Source organism: Tenebrio molitor, chromosome 8, assembly GCF_963966145.1.
Source record: "Tenebrio molitor chromosome 8, icTenMoli1.1, whole genome shotgun sequence".
Lineage (NCBI taxonomy): Eukaryota > Metazoa > Arthropoda > Insecta > Coleoptera > Tenebrionidae > Tenebrio > Tenebrio molitor.
The window spans coordinates 13,624,214-13,644,573 of NC_091053.1; the positions used below are offsets into that span (position 1 = coordinate 13,624,214).

At 38.8% G+C, this 20,360-nt stretch overlaps 4 protein-coding genes across 4 annotated transcripts; all 4 read left to right on the top strand.

The window, feature by feature from the left end:
• Positions 1-1,769: 1,769 nt before the first annotated feature.
• On the top strand, positions 1,770-7,276 carry LOC138137060 (nose resistant to fluoxetine protein 6-like). Its single transcript, XM_069056352.1, has 11 exons — positions 1,770-1,774; positions 4,836-5,193; positions 5,248-5,441; positions 5,495-5,571; positions 5,621-5,978; positions 6,027-6,195; positions 6,242-6,435; positions 6,484-6,803; positions 6,851-6,993; positions 7,042-7,148; positions 7,197-7,276. The coding sequence occupies exons 1-11, from the start codon at positions 1,770-1,772 to the stop codon at positions 7,264-7,266; spliced, it is 1,995 nt and encodes a 664-aa protein (XP_068912453.1). The 3' UTR covers positions 7,267-7,276.
• Positions 7,277-9,386: 2,110 nt separating this feature from the next.
• On the top strand, positions 9,387-10,461 carry LOC138137062 (uncharacterized). The gene is made up of 3 exons (XM_069056353.1): positions 9,387-9,856; positions 9,902-10,077; positions 10,126-10,461. Exons 1-3 carry the CDS (start codon positions 9,670-9,672, stop codon positions 10,459-10,461), a joined length of 699 nt encoding a protein of 232 aa, XP_068912454.1. The 5' UTR covers positions 9,387-9,669.
• A 118-nt stretch (positions 10,462-10,579) lies between these two features.
• On the top strand, positions 10,580-12,206 carry LOC138137063 (nose resistant to fluoxetine protein 6-like). The gene is made up of 7 exons (XM_069056354.1): positions 10,580-10,894; positions 10,944-11,112; positions 11,160-11,353; positions 11,402-11,721; positions 11,772-11,914; positions 11,964-12,066; positions 12,116-12,206. The coding sequence occupies exons 1-7, from the start codon at positions 10,599-10,601 to the stop codon at positions 12,187-12,189; spliced, it is 1,299 nt and encodes a 432-aa protein (XP_068912455.1). The 5' UTR covers positions 10,580-10,598; the 3' UTR covers positions 12,190-12,206.
• Positions 12,207-18,482: 6,276 nt separating this feature from the next.
• On the top strand, positions 18,483-20,146 carry LOC138136938 (nose resistant to fluoxetine protein 6-like). Its single transcript, XM_069056245.1, has 7 exons — positions 18,483-18,834; positions 18,884-19,052; positions 19,100-19,293; positions 19,342-19,661; positions 19,712-19,854; positions 19,904-20,006; positions 20,056-20,146. The coding sequence occupies exons 1-7, from the start codon at positions 18,488-18,490 to the stop codon at positions 20,127-20,129; spliced, it is 1,350 nt and encodes a 449-aa protein (XP_068912346.1). The 5' UTR covers positions 18,483-18,487; the 3' UTR covers positions 20,130-20,146.
• Positions 20,147-20,360: the final 214 nt, after the last annotated feature.

Sequence of the window (20,360 nt, forward strand, 5' to 3'; positions counted from 1 at the left end):
TCTCTCTGTCATTTATTAGTGAAACCTGACGCACAATATTAAAAAGAATTTACATTTATATCCTTATCGCAGGACTCGGGTTCCTGAACTGTTTGCTGCGGCACAAGGGTTTTAGTCTTGTGAAAGGTTTTCAAGCACGCAGCATCATAATAATACAACCCTAAACAAATATTTTTTTTACTGACGAAGCTTGGTTTTCTAAGACGAGACTCGCATTTTCTCCGGAAGGTTCTTGACCAGTTTATTTCCAGACACCTATTATTATCGATTATCTCAGTGTTACAATGTCGAGGTCATAAGATCGCTGGGCGTCGATTCTGGGAGTTGACGTGGCCCTCATTAAAACTTGCCAAGTTGTCTTAACAGGAATTACTCGGCGATCGTGTCCTAATCCATTTCGTTTTTTGCTTCCCTTCAAATTTATTATAAATAGGCAAAGTTCGCCGCAAAGCTCGCCGAGAAAATAACTTCTTATCTGGCAAGTAATTTCTTTAAAAAAACTTTTTCGTCCTTAAGCGACAACCCCTGATTGATGTTATATTTTAAGCAATCCTTCCAGAATGGCGGGCTCGACTCCTTCCAGATTACAACCAAATGGACTCCGATTCTTTGTCTGAATTCATTCCGCTGAGGTGGCTTAGTGGCCATTAGTGCTTAAATGTACAGCAATTTGCGTTATCAGCTCATTCCGTAAGAGTCAATGGAACAAAACCCTTAATGGCTCAAAAGTGAAAAAAATCACAGAACAATCTCGCGACTTGGCACAGGATTAAAATTTCGTTTCAGACTTCTAGTTAGCTTAAAAAAATCAGATTTATTTTTTCAAGTCATGCGAGATTGGAGTATTTCGCGACGCACTTTTCAACTATCCGAATCGCAAGATGACTACACCATTCAGTTTTTTCCCACCTGACCTTGCTTGTTTACAAAACAGTTATGTATGTATTTTTCGAGATGCATTTATTTCCCTGAAATATTTTGCAAACAAATCATTAATCTTGGGGCATATCTTAGGCAAACAGCACCGACGTCTAAGACGCTTGATGTATTATTTACAAAGAACACTCATATTTTTCAGCCAACATTAACATTTACTATCGGAGCGATCTATTTATCAAAAACTGAAAAGTTCCTTCCAGAGTCGCATCACAGTCATCACTGCGATACAAATGTACCGAAATCGTAAATCCAGATGTACTCCCCCTAAATCCATTTAGCAAATGAGAAATTGTTCCACTTCCTGAAACTTGCTTTACGACTTCTGTTTTGAATCGCTTAAAGGATATTGTTTCTGAGCGACCTTTTATTCCACGTCTCATTTATATCTAAGTTGCAGAGCGAATCGCGACCTATTTTAAACCGGCATTCACTCAGAAGGGAAACAAGATCGCGCCGACACAAAGAATCGAGAGCTCGACAGGGAGGTTAATAAATGCTCACTTTCCGAGGGGAAAATTCAACAAATTTACATTACTATTAAGACTCGCGCATCCAGAGACACGGCATCCAGGCAGGTTCAACCCGCAGTGCAATGCTATCAAGGCCAGAAAGTACAGAACTCCAAACAACATAAAAATAATAACTATTTATGTAACAAATCCATAATGTAATGCTTTATTGGACGAGTCGAGTTTACGGACGAGCGAGCGCAGCGAGCGAAGCCATAAATAGAAGAGTCCGATAAAGTATCGTTATGGACGAGTTGTATACAAAATTTTATGTTCGACTGCATTATTTGTTCAAATTACAAAAAAATAACAGTGACCTCTATGAGGTAAATGTAGAATGACAGCAGGTTTGCGACTTTATTTATTATAGTAGTATTTATTATTTGGAATAATAAAAAGTAAACAAAATTAAAAGTTACCAATTTTTAAAATTTGCACAAAAGAAGAAACCACATTTTTTCATTTTATAATTTTATTTACACTCATGAACCAACAATAAGCCAGGTAGCTCGGTGGCCGCATGGCTGTCGGTGACAGTGCTCCGAGGTCGCGGTCCCGCCGCTAGTGAGTTCGAATCTCACCGAAGGGGGAGGATTTTTTTCGAAGGAAGGAACCTCTGCCGGGCCATGGATGTGTGTGTATGTCTATCAGGGGCTGACGGTAGGGTGGTGGAAGGAAGAGCGACACTCTTCCGACACCACTGCGAGGTCAGCCTCAAAATAACGTCATAAACCATCTATATTTGTCACAGTCGAACATAAAGTTGTTTTCTTTCACTTGGCAAATGTGCTTTAGTGGAGACCCAGGGACTACCATACGGATTAGTGATTTTGGGGTGCAGGACTCGCTGTATTGTTATTATTGTGTGGGGTTGTTTTGGAGGTATTTCTGTTGGGGTCAAGTCGCAGCAGTTGTAGTCATCGACGCCGCCCCCGGACGAGCGTCGAAAACTTCCCGACGAAGTCGTTAGATCGAAGTGTCTGTTAGGACGAGTCGAGTGTCTTGTAGAAGACGGTAACGAATTGGCTGTCGTATATTTGTTATCCTTGTTCTTGAGCGGTCGTTCCGTCGCGTGTTAGGGCCTCGTGAGCTCCCGAAACGAGCTACAAATATATGTGCATAGATTAGGGGGCCGCAATTTGCACAACTAGACTATTCATTTGTTATCGTTAACTCCCGGAACGGAGACCGCACAAGAGCGAATTGAAAGATGAGGCTCCGGATCGGATCAGAAAGAAGGGTGGGATAATCCGGGTGCAGCGATTGCACCAGCTAGGTAGAAGCGGTCGGGGTTTTACCGAGTCGGGGTGGTTGGAGTGAACTACCCTTGCCCTTGACAGTGCTAGCGATACGATAAATTGTGTTATCTGGGGGAGAGGGCCATTCCGTATAGCGATATAACGTGTAAACAGCATTTGAATCGGTGCAGCCAATTCGAGTTCGCTTCAATAAACCGATTATCGTTCATCCACTTATCGAAGCAAGTTCGGTGTGTCGATAAGTTAACTTCAATTTGGTTCCAGATTCTGATTTACAGTTTCTATCGCCGCCAGGAAACGAGCAAATACGCTACATTTCATTTTTGAGACAAAATCAATAAGCCAAATTGATTCAGTTAGAGAACAGGCGATCGAGTTCGGCGTGATTGGCCGATCAACATTTTCAAATTATCACTGGAAATAACTCAATTTAGAAGTGGCGGATCCCGGAATAAACTTGTCATTTCTAGTCGAAGAAAAAAGTTTTTGCAACTAAATAAATTTTTTAAATTGAGTGTTATTATTATTGATATTACTATTGATGTCAGCAGTCAGTAGTCAGTACCTCCTCTGACCACCAACACACCAAATTTCTCCTGGTGTATAAACACATATCCTATAAAACCAAGAATCATCAGTGAAAAAGTAAAATATGTAAAATTCTTTGTTTGTGTGTTCTGGATAAAGTGAAGAACCACTGGACCGATTTCTACAATTCATTCGGTGTTAAATGGCGTGACTATTCAGGAGTGATACGAGCTGGTATCATTATCAATTATCAGTTAAGGGGCAGAGCAGTAAAGTAAAATGTTGACAATTTGATTGTCGAAATTCTTCTATGTTTTGGCTAGGGGAGTTTAATTTCAATTTTGGATAAAATCGTGGGGTGGCAGCTTCGGAGGCGGCGCCTGTACACCGGCCACAGCCCCCGTAAATTAATAAAGTAATTAAATAAAAAGTGCAATAAATTGGCGACGGGACGGCCAACTACTTTAAAATTACTGCAGGTGGCGGCTAAAACATTTATTATGAAAGTTGTTTAATGTCTGCTTGCTCGCCATCGACTCTTAACTTCGCTGCTTACTTTTTTTTATTGATTTATGGTTTTAATTAGAATTTAGTTGGGCCGTTACGGCGCCTCCGCAACGTTAGTGTTAATTTTTTATAAATGCGTCATGCCCCAAGGGGGAATCTGGATGGTTGTTTGTTGGCGCAAGGGTTGGACTCGGAATTTATGAAACAAAATGGAAAAAGATATTGTTTACAGGGTCGACGCACTTTAATTGTGTGGGGTGGATCTGTTGACGGATTTCACACCACGGCACTGGAGGTAAATAGGAAATAAACAATGAGTTGAGTCCTTGTGGACGAGGTTGTTGGTGTAAATAAGAAATAAAATTATTTGATACATTATTTTAGTTTCATACGAGTGTCACGGATTTTTTTATAAAATTTCTATTGAGTAAAATATTCAAATACTGTCCCTTCTTTTGGTTTTTATTGATATTGATGACAGAATCTGCGATTACAGTAATAGAAAAAATGGCATTTGCTAAGTGTTTTGTACCAATGGTGGTAACATGTTCATAATTGTCACTTTTGGTATAAAGAAGCAGTCGAATTTTTGAATTTGAGGTTATGTTTGTCAATTTGAACAAATATATTCGCTTGAAAACTTGAACGTGTGTTTCTCTATTCGTCTAATAATAACATAATTCATTTAACATTGACATTTTCGAGAATTGAGAGAAATGTCACTTTCCAACCTAGAGATGCAAATGGTCACTTTCCGACCAAGTAATACAAGTGTCCACTTTCCAACAAAGAGGAACCCTTTTCAGGCAGCAATGACATATTTTCTAACCTCATGCAGGTCAAAAATATCCATATTACAATAATGATTACGAATAAACATTATTTACATTACTTATCAGTTATCACCAAATTAAGGTTACCCCAAGGTGCCAGTGTTTATGGTCGTACCGCTACGATACGAACGAGTACTTCCCCTAGCACCACAGGCAACTAGACGGGTTGGTGATTTAGTCAAAGCAGTACTTATTCTAGTTTTGGTACTAACAAATGTAAGTGCGTATAGGAACAAGGTACAACAATTAATCATTAATAGCGGTAACCTATCACAATTGTCCATCACACGAAAATGCCAACTACAGTTGGAAGAGTTTTTTTCCAACTTTACCTTGAACCAATACTCATGGGCTCTGCAAAGTAAGTACCGTAGAGGTAAATTTTGTTTTTATCAATTCGTGCGTAGTGGGTATGCCACATCGAAGATTCCGTCTGGATTGTGGTCTTTGAATTTCGGCGAAATAGAAGACTTTCAGCAATGCATCAACATCGCAGCTAGTAGTAGTACGGGAGAAATTTTCGGGAAGTACTGCCTAGGGTATCTGGTCGCCAAGAACACCAGCTCTGCAGTTCACCGAGAAGTACCAAGTTTGCATCATTGCGATTGTTATTTAACAGTCCTATTCTAGGTGTGGGAAATTATTTCTCTCAACAAATTCGGTACTGATCAGAGGATATTACCAGCGGAGCCTCTCTGGGCTCTGTGTCTACCCGATGGATGCACGACTAACGACGCCAGTCGCGTGGGGGACTTTCTACTGACGAATCTCGTCGGAAACGAGGTGGGTGTTAGGATTTCCGATTTGTTCTGCCAAACTGTCAAAGAAGTGAACCCTCCGCTGACCAATGGTGCCATAGTGACCATGTACGTGGTGTGCCACCAAGTCTTACCATTTCTATATACCTAATTTCTTTCAGAGTGATTTTAGCTTTGTTATTATCAACGGTTGTATTGTCGACTGTATATGACATGTTTTGCATATTCCATGGACACAGTGAGTACCAGTGCCAACTCAGAATTTTTTCAATTGACATCTCTTCTAGAATCTTGCCCAATGCTCGTCAAATGCTTCTCAGCCTACACCAACAGTATGAAACTGTTCAAAATGACCACCCCGACGCCCGACCAACTCCCTTGCCTCAATGGTCTCAAATGTCTCAGCATGGTGTGGGTTGTTTATGGGCATACATTTGCAGCCCAAATGGTCTGGCCGATTACCAACACGAAATATTATATAGAATGGTTAAACAACTGGTACAGCACGTTTTTAGTTAGTGCTACTCTCTCCGTTGATACTTTTTTCACGATAGGGAGCGCCCTAATGTCCTACGGTTTCATGAAAGCCAAGTGCAAACATGTTCCTTTCAAGATATTTCTATATTATCTGCACAGATATCTCAGGTAATTAAATCTAGAAGACAAATATTTTTGTTTACGTTTACATAACAGATTAACCGCACCGTTTGCGATCGTGGTACTCGTGAGCGCTACTCTTTTGAAGTACATGGGTTCGGGCCCACTGTGGCCCATCGTCGATCAAGATGTTCAACAGCCTTGTGCTAAATATTGGTGGTCGGCGTTGCTCTACGTTCAAAATTACGTCAATCTTACCGACATGGTAATCATAGAAAATTAGAAAATTTTTGACTCTTAAATATTTTCAGTGTTTGGGACATTCGTGGTACCTCAGTGTAGACTTCCAACTCTACTTGATATCACCAGTTCTATTGTACGCACTGTGGAACTACCCTAGAATTTGTCTCTCATTTTTATTACTCTGCATTCTGGGGTTTATTGGGGTTTCGTTTCATGTTGCGTGTGTGCATAATTTGAGTCCAATTCTAACAAACTTATATGGGTGAGTACCAGTCTTGTCAATAGTCACAGCACCAGCTAGTACTTTTAGAAATGTCGACAACTACGAAAATTTCTACTACTACCTAACACACACAAGAGGGGCACCATGGTTCATCGGAATCATTTTGGGGTACTGCATTTTTAAACTGAAAGAAAATGAACTCATACTAAAACTGAACAAATTTGTGATTTGGATAATATGGGGGGTGTGTTTTGCAACGATGCTCGCTTGTTCGCTAGGAGGGTACAATACTTTAGTTGGCGAAGAGTACGACCGCTGGGGCAGTGCGTTCCACATTGCATTAGTGCGACCCGTTTGGTCTCTTGCTATTTCTTGGATCATTCTAGCTTGTACCAACAATTACGGAGGTGAAAAAAAAACACAGAAAAACGAAATCCCACTAAACTGTTTTCAGGCCCAATCAACTGGGTACTATCACTCCCTATCTTCCAAGTACTTAACAGGTTTACCTATAGTATCTACCTGGTTCACGTGACAATCTTGTATGTGATTACTTACGATAAAAAACAGCCGGATTATTTCAGTAACTTTAACATGGTTGGTACCAGCAGGTAATTGTAATTGTAACTGAAAAAATTGTTGCAGGCGTACGATTTTTGGGGTATTCTGTGGTTCAGTGCGGGAGTTTCATATTTGTTGGTACTGATGACAGAATCTCCGATCGTAGTAATAGAAAAAATGTTATTTGGTATGTATTTTGCCCCAATGTTGGTACCATGTCACAATTATGTTGTAGAGAGTTCCAGCAAAAGGAAGCAGTCGAAGAGAAATCTTGAGAATGGGGTCGATAACTCTTCTTTAGAGCAGTAGTACCAAAGATAGTTGCACCATATTTATAATAAATCAATAAAGTCATGTTTTGCAAACTAGTCTTTTCTATTTCACCATTTTTTACCCACCTTTAAAAAGGAAATCGGATAAGAGTGGTACAAATAGTCGTACTGATAGAGTTTTATTTCTCTTTGCTACATATCATGTCTTTACACACAGCTCGAACAATTTCTCTTGTTGTTGGTGATTCTGATGTCAGTCTTAAAAGTTAGGTTAGTGATTTTGAGAACGTTGAAATCTTGCTTTTCATAAAGGTGTGAATTATGTGTGACCTATCGGTTGTAAAAGAATTTCCTCAGCTAATGCAATGAAACAATGAGATTTAAAACTCCCGCGCCTTTATTGAACGCTGAGCACGCCGCTTGTTCATAAATCGATCCAACGATCAATATTCAGAGAGCTTATGTTGTGGGGGCTCTTATTATCAAAGGGTTTAATTTCATGCACAACAGACACACGATAGGGAAAACATTGCAAATCTTTTTTAAGGATAAGCTGAACTGTACCAAATGATAGATTAGTTTCTTGAGCTAATTTCCGGATGGACTTATTTGAGGTCTCTGCAATTCTTTGTTCAACCTCTTCAATTTTTTCAGCTGATCTTTTTGTTGGTCGTCTACTGCCTTTTCTGCGCAGAAACTTTTCTTGAAATTTGTCAAAAATTTGAGGTGTCGAATAGGATCATTCGCCGTTCTCAAGTCTTTCTCCATTTCTGAAGTAACACTGCACAATAAAAAATTTTTGATCTAAAGTAGACATATTACAATAGAAAACTTTAATTGTCAATAATTAATAATAACAAATTAAAAAAAAAGGCTATATTCTGTCTCGTGATTCGGAAGTCACGTTAAGCCATTGGTCCCGGTCTATTGAGTTGGTCATCATTTTGTAATGACATTTGAATTAAATTTTTAAGTGTTGCCAACTAAAGCGTATTAATCACGACCTTTTCGATTTTTTTATTTTCGATCGCACAGTATATTAATGGTATTTGTTTTGATTTGTTCGCTTGATCAATTTCCATGTGTGACAAATTATTTGTTTACCAAAAGTAACAGACAAGAATTAAAAAATTAAATCAAAATAACCATGATCTATATAGTAAATATATGTAAAAATATGTAAAAGATAAAAAATACATACTATAAAAGAAAAACAAAAACAAATTTGAAAATTAAAGAAGACGTGATTCTTCGATATTGCTAGTTCTGAAGAACCGATCATCATTTCGCCGCCCCCATGGCTCCATAGGCTACGCTCACCTCTGGATCAACAAACCTATTGATACCTCTGTTAAAGTAATCCGCGAGCATCTTCTTTATTTTCGGGATGAGAGTTGCCGCCCCCACCTGCACGACATGCTTCACCTCTCTCCCAACCCCCGACGTCTTCACACACCGATCCATCACCCAACGCTCTCCAAACAAGACACTCACGAGAGCGTCAAACCTCTCCAGAGGTCGTCGTCACCAAAATGGACAACATCCTCTTCGTGTCCTCACCGAACACTCCCAAAACACGCCTCGCCGCGATCGTGCAAAACTATTGTCGAATTGCCGACGATTACCAACAAAGACTTGGCACGTGTTGAAACGCGTCACACACTACCAAACAATCTCAAGGGGTACTTTGGGTTGTCCAAATATCCCAAATGAAACTTGGGGACGAACTTCAAAAAGTCACATTTGGACCTGACCGTTGAAATGATGGTGACCAGGTCTTCCTACTTTAGGAAGGGTCCAACGCTCAAAAAATTGTTATACTAGGTACGCAGGTTTGTTGAGGTACTCTGTGGTACATCGCGGGATTCTCGTATTAGTTTATATTGAGGATCGAATCTCCGATCCTAGTGATAGAAAGAAGAATGTTATTTGGTACGTGTTTTGGTTCATGTTATGTTGTAGAGAGCTTTGGCAAAAGGAAACGGTCGAAAAGAAATATTGCAAGTGGAGTCGATAACGCCACGTTCGAAAAGTAGTACACAGATAGTAGTATTAATTTTGCACACTTGTTGACCTAGTTTCGACTAAGAAAATAGATAACAGTTGTATAATATGCACATACAAGTAATACCGAATCAAATTAAATACGAGTATATCGTTCATTGTAAAAATAATTTGTTTTGCCTTCACGTTTGTAACTAATATTCAAAAGTCTACAGTTTTCGGTATTACATATAAATATATTTTGATGAAGTTGTTAAGTGACATATATGTATATTCCAACAATTGCCACATTAAAACACATTTACATTAATTATTGCGAAGCTAAGGTTAACTCGAAAGTGTCAGTGTTTACAGTCGTATCGATACGAAACGAGCGAGTACTTCCCCTAGGATCACAGGGAACTAGACGAGGTTGTGGTTTAGTCGAGACATCGAAATGGAGAAAGCAGTATTAATTCTAGTTTTGGTACTAACAAGTGTAGGTGCGAATAGTACCAACGTACAACAACCAATCATTAGCAGCCTTAATGTGTCACAATTATCCATCACACGAAAATGCCAACTGCAGTTCGACGAGTTTCTTTCAAACTTCACTATGGACCAGTACTCATGGGCTCTCCAAAGTAAGTACCGTCGCGGTAAAATTTTATTTATCAATTGTTGCGTAGTGGTGGATGCTACATCGAAGATTCCGTCTGGATTGTGGTCATTGAATTTCGGCGAAATGGGAGACTTTCAGCACTGCGTCAACGTCGAAGCTGGTACAAGAGTGGGGGCAATTCTGGGCAAGTACTGCCTAGGGTATCTCGACGTGAAGAACACCTCCTCTCCTTTACATCGAGAAGTACCAAGCTTGTATCATTATGAGTTATATTTAACAGTCACATTCCAGATGTGGGAAATTATTTCTCTCGACAAATTCGGTACTGACCAGGCGTTATTACCAGCGAAGCCTTTCTGGGCCCTGTGTCTACCCGATGGGTGCACCACAGACGACGCCAATCTCGTGGGGGATTTTCTACTGACGAATCTTATCGGAAATGAGGTGCGTGTTAGATTTTCCGATTTGTTTTGCCAAACTGTCAAAGAAGTGAACCCTCCGCTGACCAATGGTGCCATAATGAGCATGTACCTGGCGAACTACCAAGTCTTACCATTTCTATCTATTTTCTTACAGAGCTATTTTAGTTTTGTTGTTATCAACGGTTGTGCTGGCGACTCTATATGACATTTTCTGCATATTCTATGGACACAGTGAGTACCAGTACAAACTCAGAATTTTTTCAACGGACACTTCTTCTAGAATCTTGCCCAATGCTCGTCAAGGGCTTTTCAGCCTATACCAATAGTATAAAATTGTTCAAAATGACCACCCCGACGCCAGACCAACTCCCGTGCCTCAATGGTCTTAAATGTCTGAGCATGCTGTGGGTTATCTATGGGCATACATTTGCCGCTCTGAGGGCTGGTCCCATTACCAACACGAAATATTATTTAGAATGGTTAAACAACTGGAACAGCAGGTTTCTACTTAGTGCTACTCTCTCCGTGGATACTTTTTTGACGATAGGGAGCGCCCTATTGTCTTACGGTTTTATGAAAGCCAAGTGCAAAAATTTTCGCTTCAATCTGTTTCTATATTATCTGCACAGATATCTCAGGTAATTAAATCTAAATGACAAATATGTTTTCTTAACTTTCAAATAACAGATTAACCGCACCGTTTGCAATCGTGGTACTCGTGAGCGCTACTCTTGTGAAATATATGGGTTCGGGGCCAATGTGGCCTTTCATTGATCAAAATGTTCAACAGACTTGCGCTAACAATTGGTGGTCGGCGTTGCTCTACGTTCAAAATTATGTCAACGTTACCGACATGGTAAACATGAAAAATTTGAAAAAATTTTGACTCGTAAACATTTTCAGTGTGTGGGACTGTCTTGGTATCTCAATGTGGACTTCCAACTCTATTTGATATCACCCGTTTTATTAAACGCGCTGTGTAAGTACCCTAGAATTTGTTTACCGTTTTTAGCACTCTGCGTTCTGGGGTGTGTTGGAGTTTCGTTTTATGTGGCGTGGGTGCATAATTTGAATGCAATTTTATCAAACTTTTATGGGTGAGTAACTGTCTTGTTAACAATCTCAGTACTAGCTAGTACCTTTAGAAACTACAACAATTACGAAACTTACTACTACTATCTAACGCACACGAGATGCGCACCATGGTTCATCGGAGTAATCTTGGGGTACTACATTTTCAAATTGAAACAAAACGAATTCACACTAAAACTAAACAAAACCGTGGTTTGGATAATCTGGAAAGTGTGTTTAGGAACGATGCTTGCTTGTTCGCTAGGAGGGTACAGTACTTTACGTGGCGAAGAGTACGACCGATATGGTAATGCTTTCCACATAGCACTGGTACGACCTGTTTGGTCTCTCGCTATTTCTTGGATCATTCTAGCTTGTACCAACGATTACGGAGGTGAGATAGGATATGTATTAAATAAACGTAAACCACCAAACTGATTTCAGGTCCTGTCAACTGGGTACTATCACTCCCTATCTACCAAGTACTTAACAGATTTTCCTATAGTATCTACCTGACTCACGCGACAATCTTATATTTGATTACTTATAATAAAAAACGACCGGATTATTTCAGTAACTTTAACATGGTTGGTACCAAGAGTTAACTTTCTTTTGTCTCTGAAAAAATTGTTGCAGGCGTATGATTTTTGGGGTACTCTGTGGTTTAGTGCGGGAATCTCGTATTTGTTGATACTGATGACCGAATCTCCGATCGTAGTAATAGAAAAAATGTTATTTGGTACGTGTTTTGTTCCAATGGTGGCACCATGTTCACAATTATGTTGTAGAGAGGTTTGGTAAAAGGAAGCAGTTGAAGAGAAATCTTGAGAGTGGAGTCGATAACGCTACTTTAAAGAAGTAGTACCACAGAGAGTAGCAACCTATTTATAATCAATAAAATCATGTTTTGCAAACTAGTCTTTTCTATTTCACACTTTTTTACCCAACTTTAACAAAGAAATCCGATAAGTGTGGTACAAATAGTCGTACTGATAGAATTTTGTTTTATTTTGCTACATCATCCCTTTACACGCAGCTCGAATACATTTTTTCTTGTTGTTAATGATTCTAATTTGCAATCGGAAATCGGGACCAGTTTCGATTCAGACTTCATCTAAGTTCAGCACTTACCGTTACCGAGAATGTCAGTCTTTAGAGTACTTTCGCCAGCAGTGAAAACAATTAGATACGTAGATAGATTTTGACACAATTTGACTTTTCCAGAACTGCCACTCAGAAAAATCATTTCGACGAGCTAAATGTTAAATTGCAACAATCAAGTAGTAATTGCTCTTTATACCGGGTGTCCCAGAACTGCCGCATGATATTTTAATAACGTATTCCGGAGTGAAAATTAAGACTAAATTTGAAAGAATAAATGTCGAGGGCGGTAGGGTATTTAAATGGCAAACTATTGAAATTAACCAATCAACAACTTACATTTACATTTTTCAAAATTATTATAAATTTAGCTGGTCCACTGTACTTGACAGAAATGAAGTGTCAATGTGACATTATTTTTATAATAGCTGCGTTGAGGGACGTCACCCTAAGATGAAAGCGTAAATGTTGAGCTGACAAACGTTAATACACTCCTTGAAACTAGGGAAAAATATTGAGGTTCATGTTTGATTGGAATAATACCTTAACAAAAGCTGGTTTTTAAGCAGGGTAAAACAGAAAAGCAATATTGTTTTGATTTTTAGAATTAAAAAAAAAGTTTAATAAACAATCAAAAACCATAACAGTTAACAATTCGTAGATACTCTTATAATAATTGCTCAAAATGACCTCCACCAATTTGAATACAAAGGCGTGCTTGTATTATTAAGCTTGCTTGGGCTTCATGCAATCTATCATCCAGTTGTTCTAAAGAGTTCACCGGTTCACGATAAACATACATAGTTTTTCATGTAACCCCACAAAAGATAGTCTAAAGGTGTGAGGTCAGGCGACCTAGCCGGCCAATTTATTGGCCTGCCACGTCCTATCCAAGAATAAGGATATCTTCTATCAAGGACTTGTTGAGCTTGAGCAGCATCGTGTTGAAACCAGGGATGTGCCAAGAATTGCAATGGCACATCGTCTAGAAGATCAGGTAGTTCATCATTAATAAAATTGGCATAGACTTCACCATTTAATCTTTGAGGAAATTCAAACGGACCAACCTGAAACTCTACGGTCGATATTTTATCTGATAATCGTTTGTTTATCAACAATTGCCAATGAATCTCCTAAAATCGCAACCCACAGATTGATGCTAAACCGATGTTGAAATGCAGTAACATGAATTGCAGTGAATTTTCGTCTACCCATACATGATAATTATGAATGTTGAATGTTCCGTTTCTTGAGAAAAAACATTCATCCGTAAATAAAATACTTTTTACAAAGTTGGGATTTGCTTCATGTTGTTGCAGTAACCATTCACAGAACTGCACTCTGAGAGGAAGATCTTCAGGCAAGAGATTCTGTACACGTGTATAATGATAAGCGTGTTGTCGATTATCCTTTAGAATCCGCTGTGTTGTGCTTTTTGAAATGTCAAACATATTAGCGACGCTTCTAATACTTAACGTTCCGTCTTCCTCAAAAGTCTGAAGAACAGCCTCTTCATTTTATGGAGTGCGCGCCTCTCGTGTAACACCACCAACTCCTTTAGTTTGAGGTACTAAATTCCCCGTATTCCTAGCGCGATTCACCAAACGCAAAAATACATTTGCAGGAAAACGTGCAGCGTAAGCTTTTACGGCTGCGTAAGCACTTTCACCACATGCTCCATAAACTATGAGCATATCATTGTATTCTGCAGCGGTAAACATTTTCAAAACTGTTCACTTTTTGATTTTAAGAAAAAATATTACTGTCAAAATGACGTTAAGAAATGTCACAATGTATTTATTATTCGATTACAGCGGACCAAATAATTCATAGTTATTTATTGTATAAGTGTTTTAGATAGCATTTTATCCACGCAAGAATTTTTAACCGCGAGTGCGAACGCACGAGCGTTTAATATTCTTAAGTGGATAAAATGCGACTAAAACACGAATGCAATATAACGTTTTATCCACAATTGCAGCGATTTAAAATCAGAATCGCCAAAATTTCATCTCTTGTCATCAAAAAATGATTTGACATTACACTCTGACAGCGGATGTCACCTCAAAAATCATTGAAATCAACTAAAAAACATGGGAGGTGTTGAATAGTCGCTATTTATTTTTGATTGTTTATCGACTCCATTTGTACAAAACGCTGTGCAAGTTGGTGAAAATGGAAGAAAGTGATCCTGTTCCGATTGATTTAAGATTGTATTTTTTCATTATTCCACTAGTGGAATAAAGTGATTTCATTATTCCACTAGTAGATAAAGTGTTACTTTATACGGTTCATAAGTGTGGATAAAACTTCAATTATAAGGTAATTGTGGATAAAAGAATTTTATCGTATTATGAAAATCCATGGAAACGAAACAAAGTAATGAGCGTACCTAATAAAGCAATTAACAAAGGTCTTATGACTGGTCAGCGAAAATCGTTTACAGTATAGATACTATAGGATCCTCGACATTTTTTCTTTTAATTTTAGTCTTGATTTTCACTCCAGAATACGCTATTAAAATATCATGCGGCAGTTCTGGGACACCCGGTATAAAACGGATTTTCACATTTTCACTGTTTTAAACGCTGACCATATTTTAAACATTCCTTTTAGTACCACCTAGCGTGTCCATGGATTTAATTATATTGGATGCTCCAAAATTCGCGGAACTACTCAGTGCGGCGTGTTAGAAAATGATGAGAAAAATAATTTTAAAAAACATTGATTTTTTAACATTTTTACCTGATATTTTAATGACTAGGTACTTGATGACTTACTGCTAAGCTGTTTAGCGAATTTTGGGACACCCAGGATATTAATGGTATTTGTTTTGATTTCCATGTGTGACTAATTGATAAATGTTTACCACAAGTAACAGACAAAAATAAAAAAATAATAAAAACAACCATGGTCTACATGGTAAATAAATGTAAAAATATGTAAAAGATAAAAATACATACAATAAAAGAAGAACAAAAACAAATTTAGAATTGAAGAAGACACTCACGTACATAATAACTGTAGAATAGCATTAACAGAAATTAACAGAGATTCTTGATTTTTTTAAATATTGTTATATTTTTTTTTAACAAATAAAATAATTATCTTACCTCATCTTTGGTAACACTGTGAAGTAGAGATTACGCAAGAAATCTTCAAAATCAACCTTATATCTTCTTCGACTCCTCAAGAAGCATTGCTAACTCTCAACCATGGCTTCCTCGAGTGGTTTGCTGTGGCGCCAATTTCAAAAATTTCGACTAAATAATTTTTGGGGGCATCAAAAAAACTCACCTTTTATAGCTATTACAATAAATTTTAAAAACTTATTAAAGTTTCTGGGTGTCACTCAACAACTCATCGACCTCGTCCTTGAACTGAAACATGACTCCAATCGGGGCGTTGTACTTCTTGCGCTAACGATTCAATCCGTTCCAGTTGCCGACGATTATCGGAGGATCGTTTTATGCAGCATGGGCGAATAATTTGGTCGGGATTCCAACAATCCTTTATGGGTATGTGTTACATTTTAAAAATGCAAGTATTCCTCGTTCATCCGTTTTCCGCCGAAAATGATAAAAATTCGAATTGAGAGGGGCGAAACTATAAAGAAGAGATACCAGTGCAGGTTAGGGGAGAGGTCTTTGGGCTTTGGTTTTGGTTGGTGGTCAGGTCGGCGTCGGAATGTGAAGGGGGCTGAAAACGGCGAGTGGTTGAATGGCGAGAAGAGAGTGTGGAGACGTCGAGGGTCCGAAGAGGGTGAGGCTGGAAGAAGAGTACAGGAAGCCCGAACCCAGACGCCGAGGAGCGGATTTACGGATCCCCGACGGAAGGTTCGTGGAGAACCAAGCACCGGAGTGTGGAGTCAGATTCCACGCCCGGATTTCGTCGTCCACCGTGGGCCCGAGGAAGTCCCCGAGGAACGTAGAGGTCTCCGGAGTTGTCGACTGTCCCGTGACGATCAAGGCCAGGGTGATAGAGTAGATTTTTAGTTTTCGGGAAGCGAGCGCGTCGTTTCAGGCAGAACGTTTTTTTTTTGTTCGGGTTTGTGTTATGGGTTTACTGGTGACCTCGCCTGCAAACGGCCGGTCAGACCGATAACAGTTTTTTTTAATCGTTCTTTTAGTATTATTTATCTGCTGTGTCCTCGTCGCCGCGCTACTTCTTTTTCTATTTTAAATTTGTTTTTTTTTTGGGAAACGAGGTGAGGCCCGAGGGAACGGTCTCGCCGATCGTGGGCGGCGTAGAAGATTAGCGTCTAGGACGATATCGGACTTCGCTTTCGGTTTCCCCCTTTTTTTTAATTTTGTTTTTGAATTCAATTTACTTTTTGAAAGTTTTTCTTTTTTTCTTTTCTTTTTTTTTATAGCGGCGAGGGGACAACACTTCATTTTGTACATAATTAATTAGTGTGAGAGTGTTTTTTTTTTTGTTGAAAATAAAAAAATCTTTTTATTAAATCACTTAGAGGTTTCCTTTCTCCCGGTTATCACCACCCTCCCCCACATTTTTGGTTGCACTCTGGAGTAGTCTTGAGTGGATGTCGACAAGAAGTCTGTTAAATCGTTATTTTGGGAAAATTTTACCAAAAAGGAAGAATAAATAACGTAACAGCAAAAATTTAATTGTATTAATAATTAACAATAGAATTAGGTGTGGAAGCTACAGTATTTTCGGATATATGTACATATTTAAAAATTACGTTTTCGAAATTTTTTAAAACCAAATTACTAAATCAGTTTTAATAAAGTCCTAAAAATGAGGAACCTTTAGATCCCAAAATTAAGCATATCAATCGCAAAAGACATACGGATTGAAATCCATGGATGACTCGATTAGAACATGTCGTACTAATTATAATATAGGGAATCAAGCTGAATATTTTGTTCATTGTGAAAACGATTTGTTTCACTTTCAAGTTTGTAAAAATAAAAATTCAACAGTTTTCAGTACTACCTATGAAAATATTTCGATAAAGTTGGCAAGTGACATAAAAATTCCTACAATTTCCACTATAAAAACAATATAAAAACACACTATTATAGAAAAATGATAAGACGACATACACTTAGAATACAAAGTTAACCCCAAGGTTCCAGTGTTTATGATATCACTACGACACGAGTCAAGACTTCCTCGAGCACCACAGAGAACTTATGACTTAGTCGAGATACCGAAATGCAGAAAGCAGTACTAATTCCAGTTTTGGTACTAACAAGTGTAGGTGCGAGTAGTACCAAGATAAAACAACCAATCATTAGTAGCCTTAATATGTCACAATTGTCCATCACACGAAAATGTCAACTGCAGTTCGACGAGTTTTTTTCCAACTTCACCATGGACCAGTACTCGTGGGCCCTGCAAAGTAAGTACCGTAGCGGTAAAATTTTATTTATCAATTCTTGCGTAGTGGTGGACGCCACTTCGAAGATTCCGTCTGGATTGTGGTCATTGAATTTCGGCGAAATGGGAGACTTTCAACAATGCGTCAACATCGAAGCTAATACTAAAGTGGGGGCAATCCTCGGCAAGTACTGCCTAGGGTATCTCGTCCTGAAGAACACCTCCTCTCCTTTTCACCGAAAAGTACCAAGCTTGTATCATTATGAGTTATATTTAACAGTCATATTCCAGATGTGGGAAATTATTTCTCTCGACAAATTCGGTACTGACCAGGCGTTATTACCAGCGAAGCCTTTCTGGGCCCTGTGTCTACCCGATGGGTGCACCACAGACGACGCCAATCTCGTGGGGGATTTTCTACTGACGAATCTTATCGGAAACGAGGTGCGTGTTAGATTTTCCGATTTGTTTTGCCAAACTGTCAAAGAAGTGAACCCTCCGCTGACCAATGGTGCCATAATGAGCATGTACCTGGCGAACTACCAAGTCTTACCATTTCTATCTATTTTCTTCCAGAGCTATTTTAGTTTTGTTGTTATCAACTGTTGTGCTGGCGACTCTATACGACATTTTCTGCATATTCTATGGACACAGTGAGTACCAGTACAAACTCAGAATTTTTTCAACGGACACTTCTTCTAGAATCTTGCCCAATGCTCGTCAAGGGCTTTTCAGCCTATACCAATAGTATAAAATTGTTCAAAATGACCACCCCGACGCCAGACCAACTCCCGTGCCTCAATGGTCTTAAATGTCTGAGCATGCTGTGGGTTATCTATGGGCATACATTTGCAGCTCTAAGGGCTGGTCCCATTACCAACACGAAATATTATTTAGAATGGTTAAACAACTGGAACAGCAGGTTTCTACTTAGTGCTACTTTCTCCGTGGATACTTTTTTGACGATAGGGAGCGCCCTATTATCTTACGGTTTTATGAAAGCCAAGTGCAAAAATGTTCGCTTCAATCTATTTCTATATTATCTGCACAGATATCTCAGGTAATTAAATCTAAATGACAAATATGTTTTCTTTACTTTCAAATAACAGATTAACCGCACCGTTTGCAATCGTGGTACTCGTGAGCGCTACTCTTGTGAAATATATGGGTTCGGGGCCAATGTGGCCTTTCATTGATCAAAATGTTCAACAGACTTGCGCTAACAATTGGTGGTCGGCGTTGCTCTACGTTCAAAATTATGTCAACGTTACCGACATGGTAAACATGAAAAATTTGAAAAAATTTTGACTCTTAAACATTTTCAGTGTGTGGGACTGTCTTGGTATCTCAATGTGGACTTCCAACTCTATTTGATATCACCCGTTTTATTAAACGCGCTGTGTAAGTACCCTAGAATTTGTTTACCGTTTTTAGCACTCTGCGTTCTGGGGTGTGTTGGAGTTTCGTTTTATGTGGCGTGGGTGCATAATTTGAATGCAATTTTATCAAACTTTTATGGGTGAGTAACTGTCTTGTTAACAATCTCAGTACTAGCTAGTACCTTTAGAAACTACAACAATTACGAAACTTACTACTACTATCTAACGCACACGAGATGCGCACCATGGTTCATCGGAGTAATCTTGGGGTACTACATTTTCAAATTGAAACAAAACGAATTCACACTAAAACTAAACAAAACCGTGGTTTGGATAATCTGGAAAGTGTGTTTAGGAACGATGCTTGCTTGTTCGCTAGGAGGGTACAGTACTTTACGTGGCGAAGAGTACGACCGATATGGTAATGCTTTCCACATAGCACTGGTACGACCTGTTTGGTCTCTCGCTATTTCTTGGATCATTCTAGCTTGTACCAACGATTACGGAGGTGAGATAGGATATGTATTAAATAAACGTAAACCACCAAACTGATTTCAGGTCCTGTCAACTGGGTACTATCACTCCCTATCTACCAAGTACTTAACAGATTTTCCTATAGTATCTACCTGACTCACGCGACAATCTTATATTTGATTACTTATAATAAAAAACGACCGGATTATTTCAGTAACTTTAACATGGTTGGTACCAGGAGTTAACTTTCTTTTGTCGCTGAAAAAATTGTTGCAGGCGTATGATTTTTGGGGTACTCTGTGGTTTAGTGCGGGAATCTCGTATTTGTTGATACTGATGACCGAATCTCCGATCGTAGTAATAGAAAAAATGTTATTTGGTACGTGTTTTGTTCCAATGGTGGCACCATGTTCACAATTACGTTGTAGAGAGGTTTGGTAAAAGGAAGCAGTTGAAGAGAAGTCTTGAGAGTGGAGTCGATAACGCTACTTTAAAGAAGTAGTACCACAGAGAGTAGCAACCTATTTATAATCAATAAAATCATGTTTTGCAAACTAGTCTTTTCTATTTCACACTTTTTTACCCAATTTTAACTTCACCATGGACCAGTACTCGTGGGCTCTGCAAAGTAAGTACCGTCGCGGTAAAATCTTATTTATCAATTCTTGCGTAGTGGTGGACGCCACTTCGAAGATTCCGTCTGGATTGTGGTCATTGAATTTCGGCGAAATGG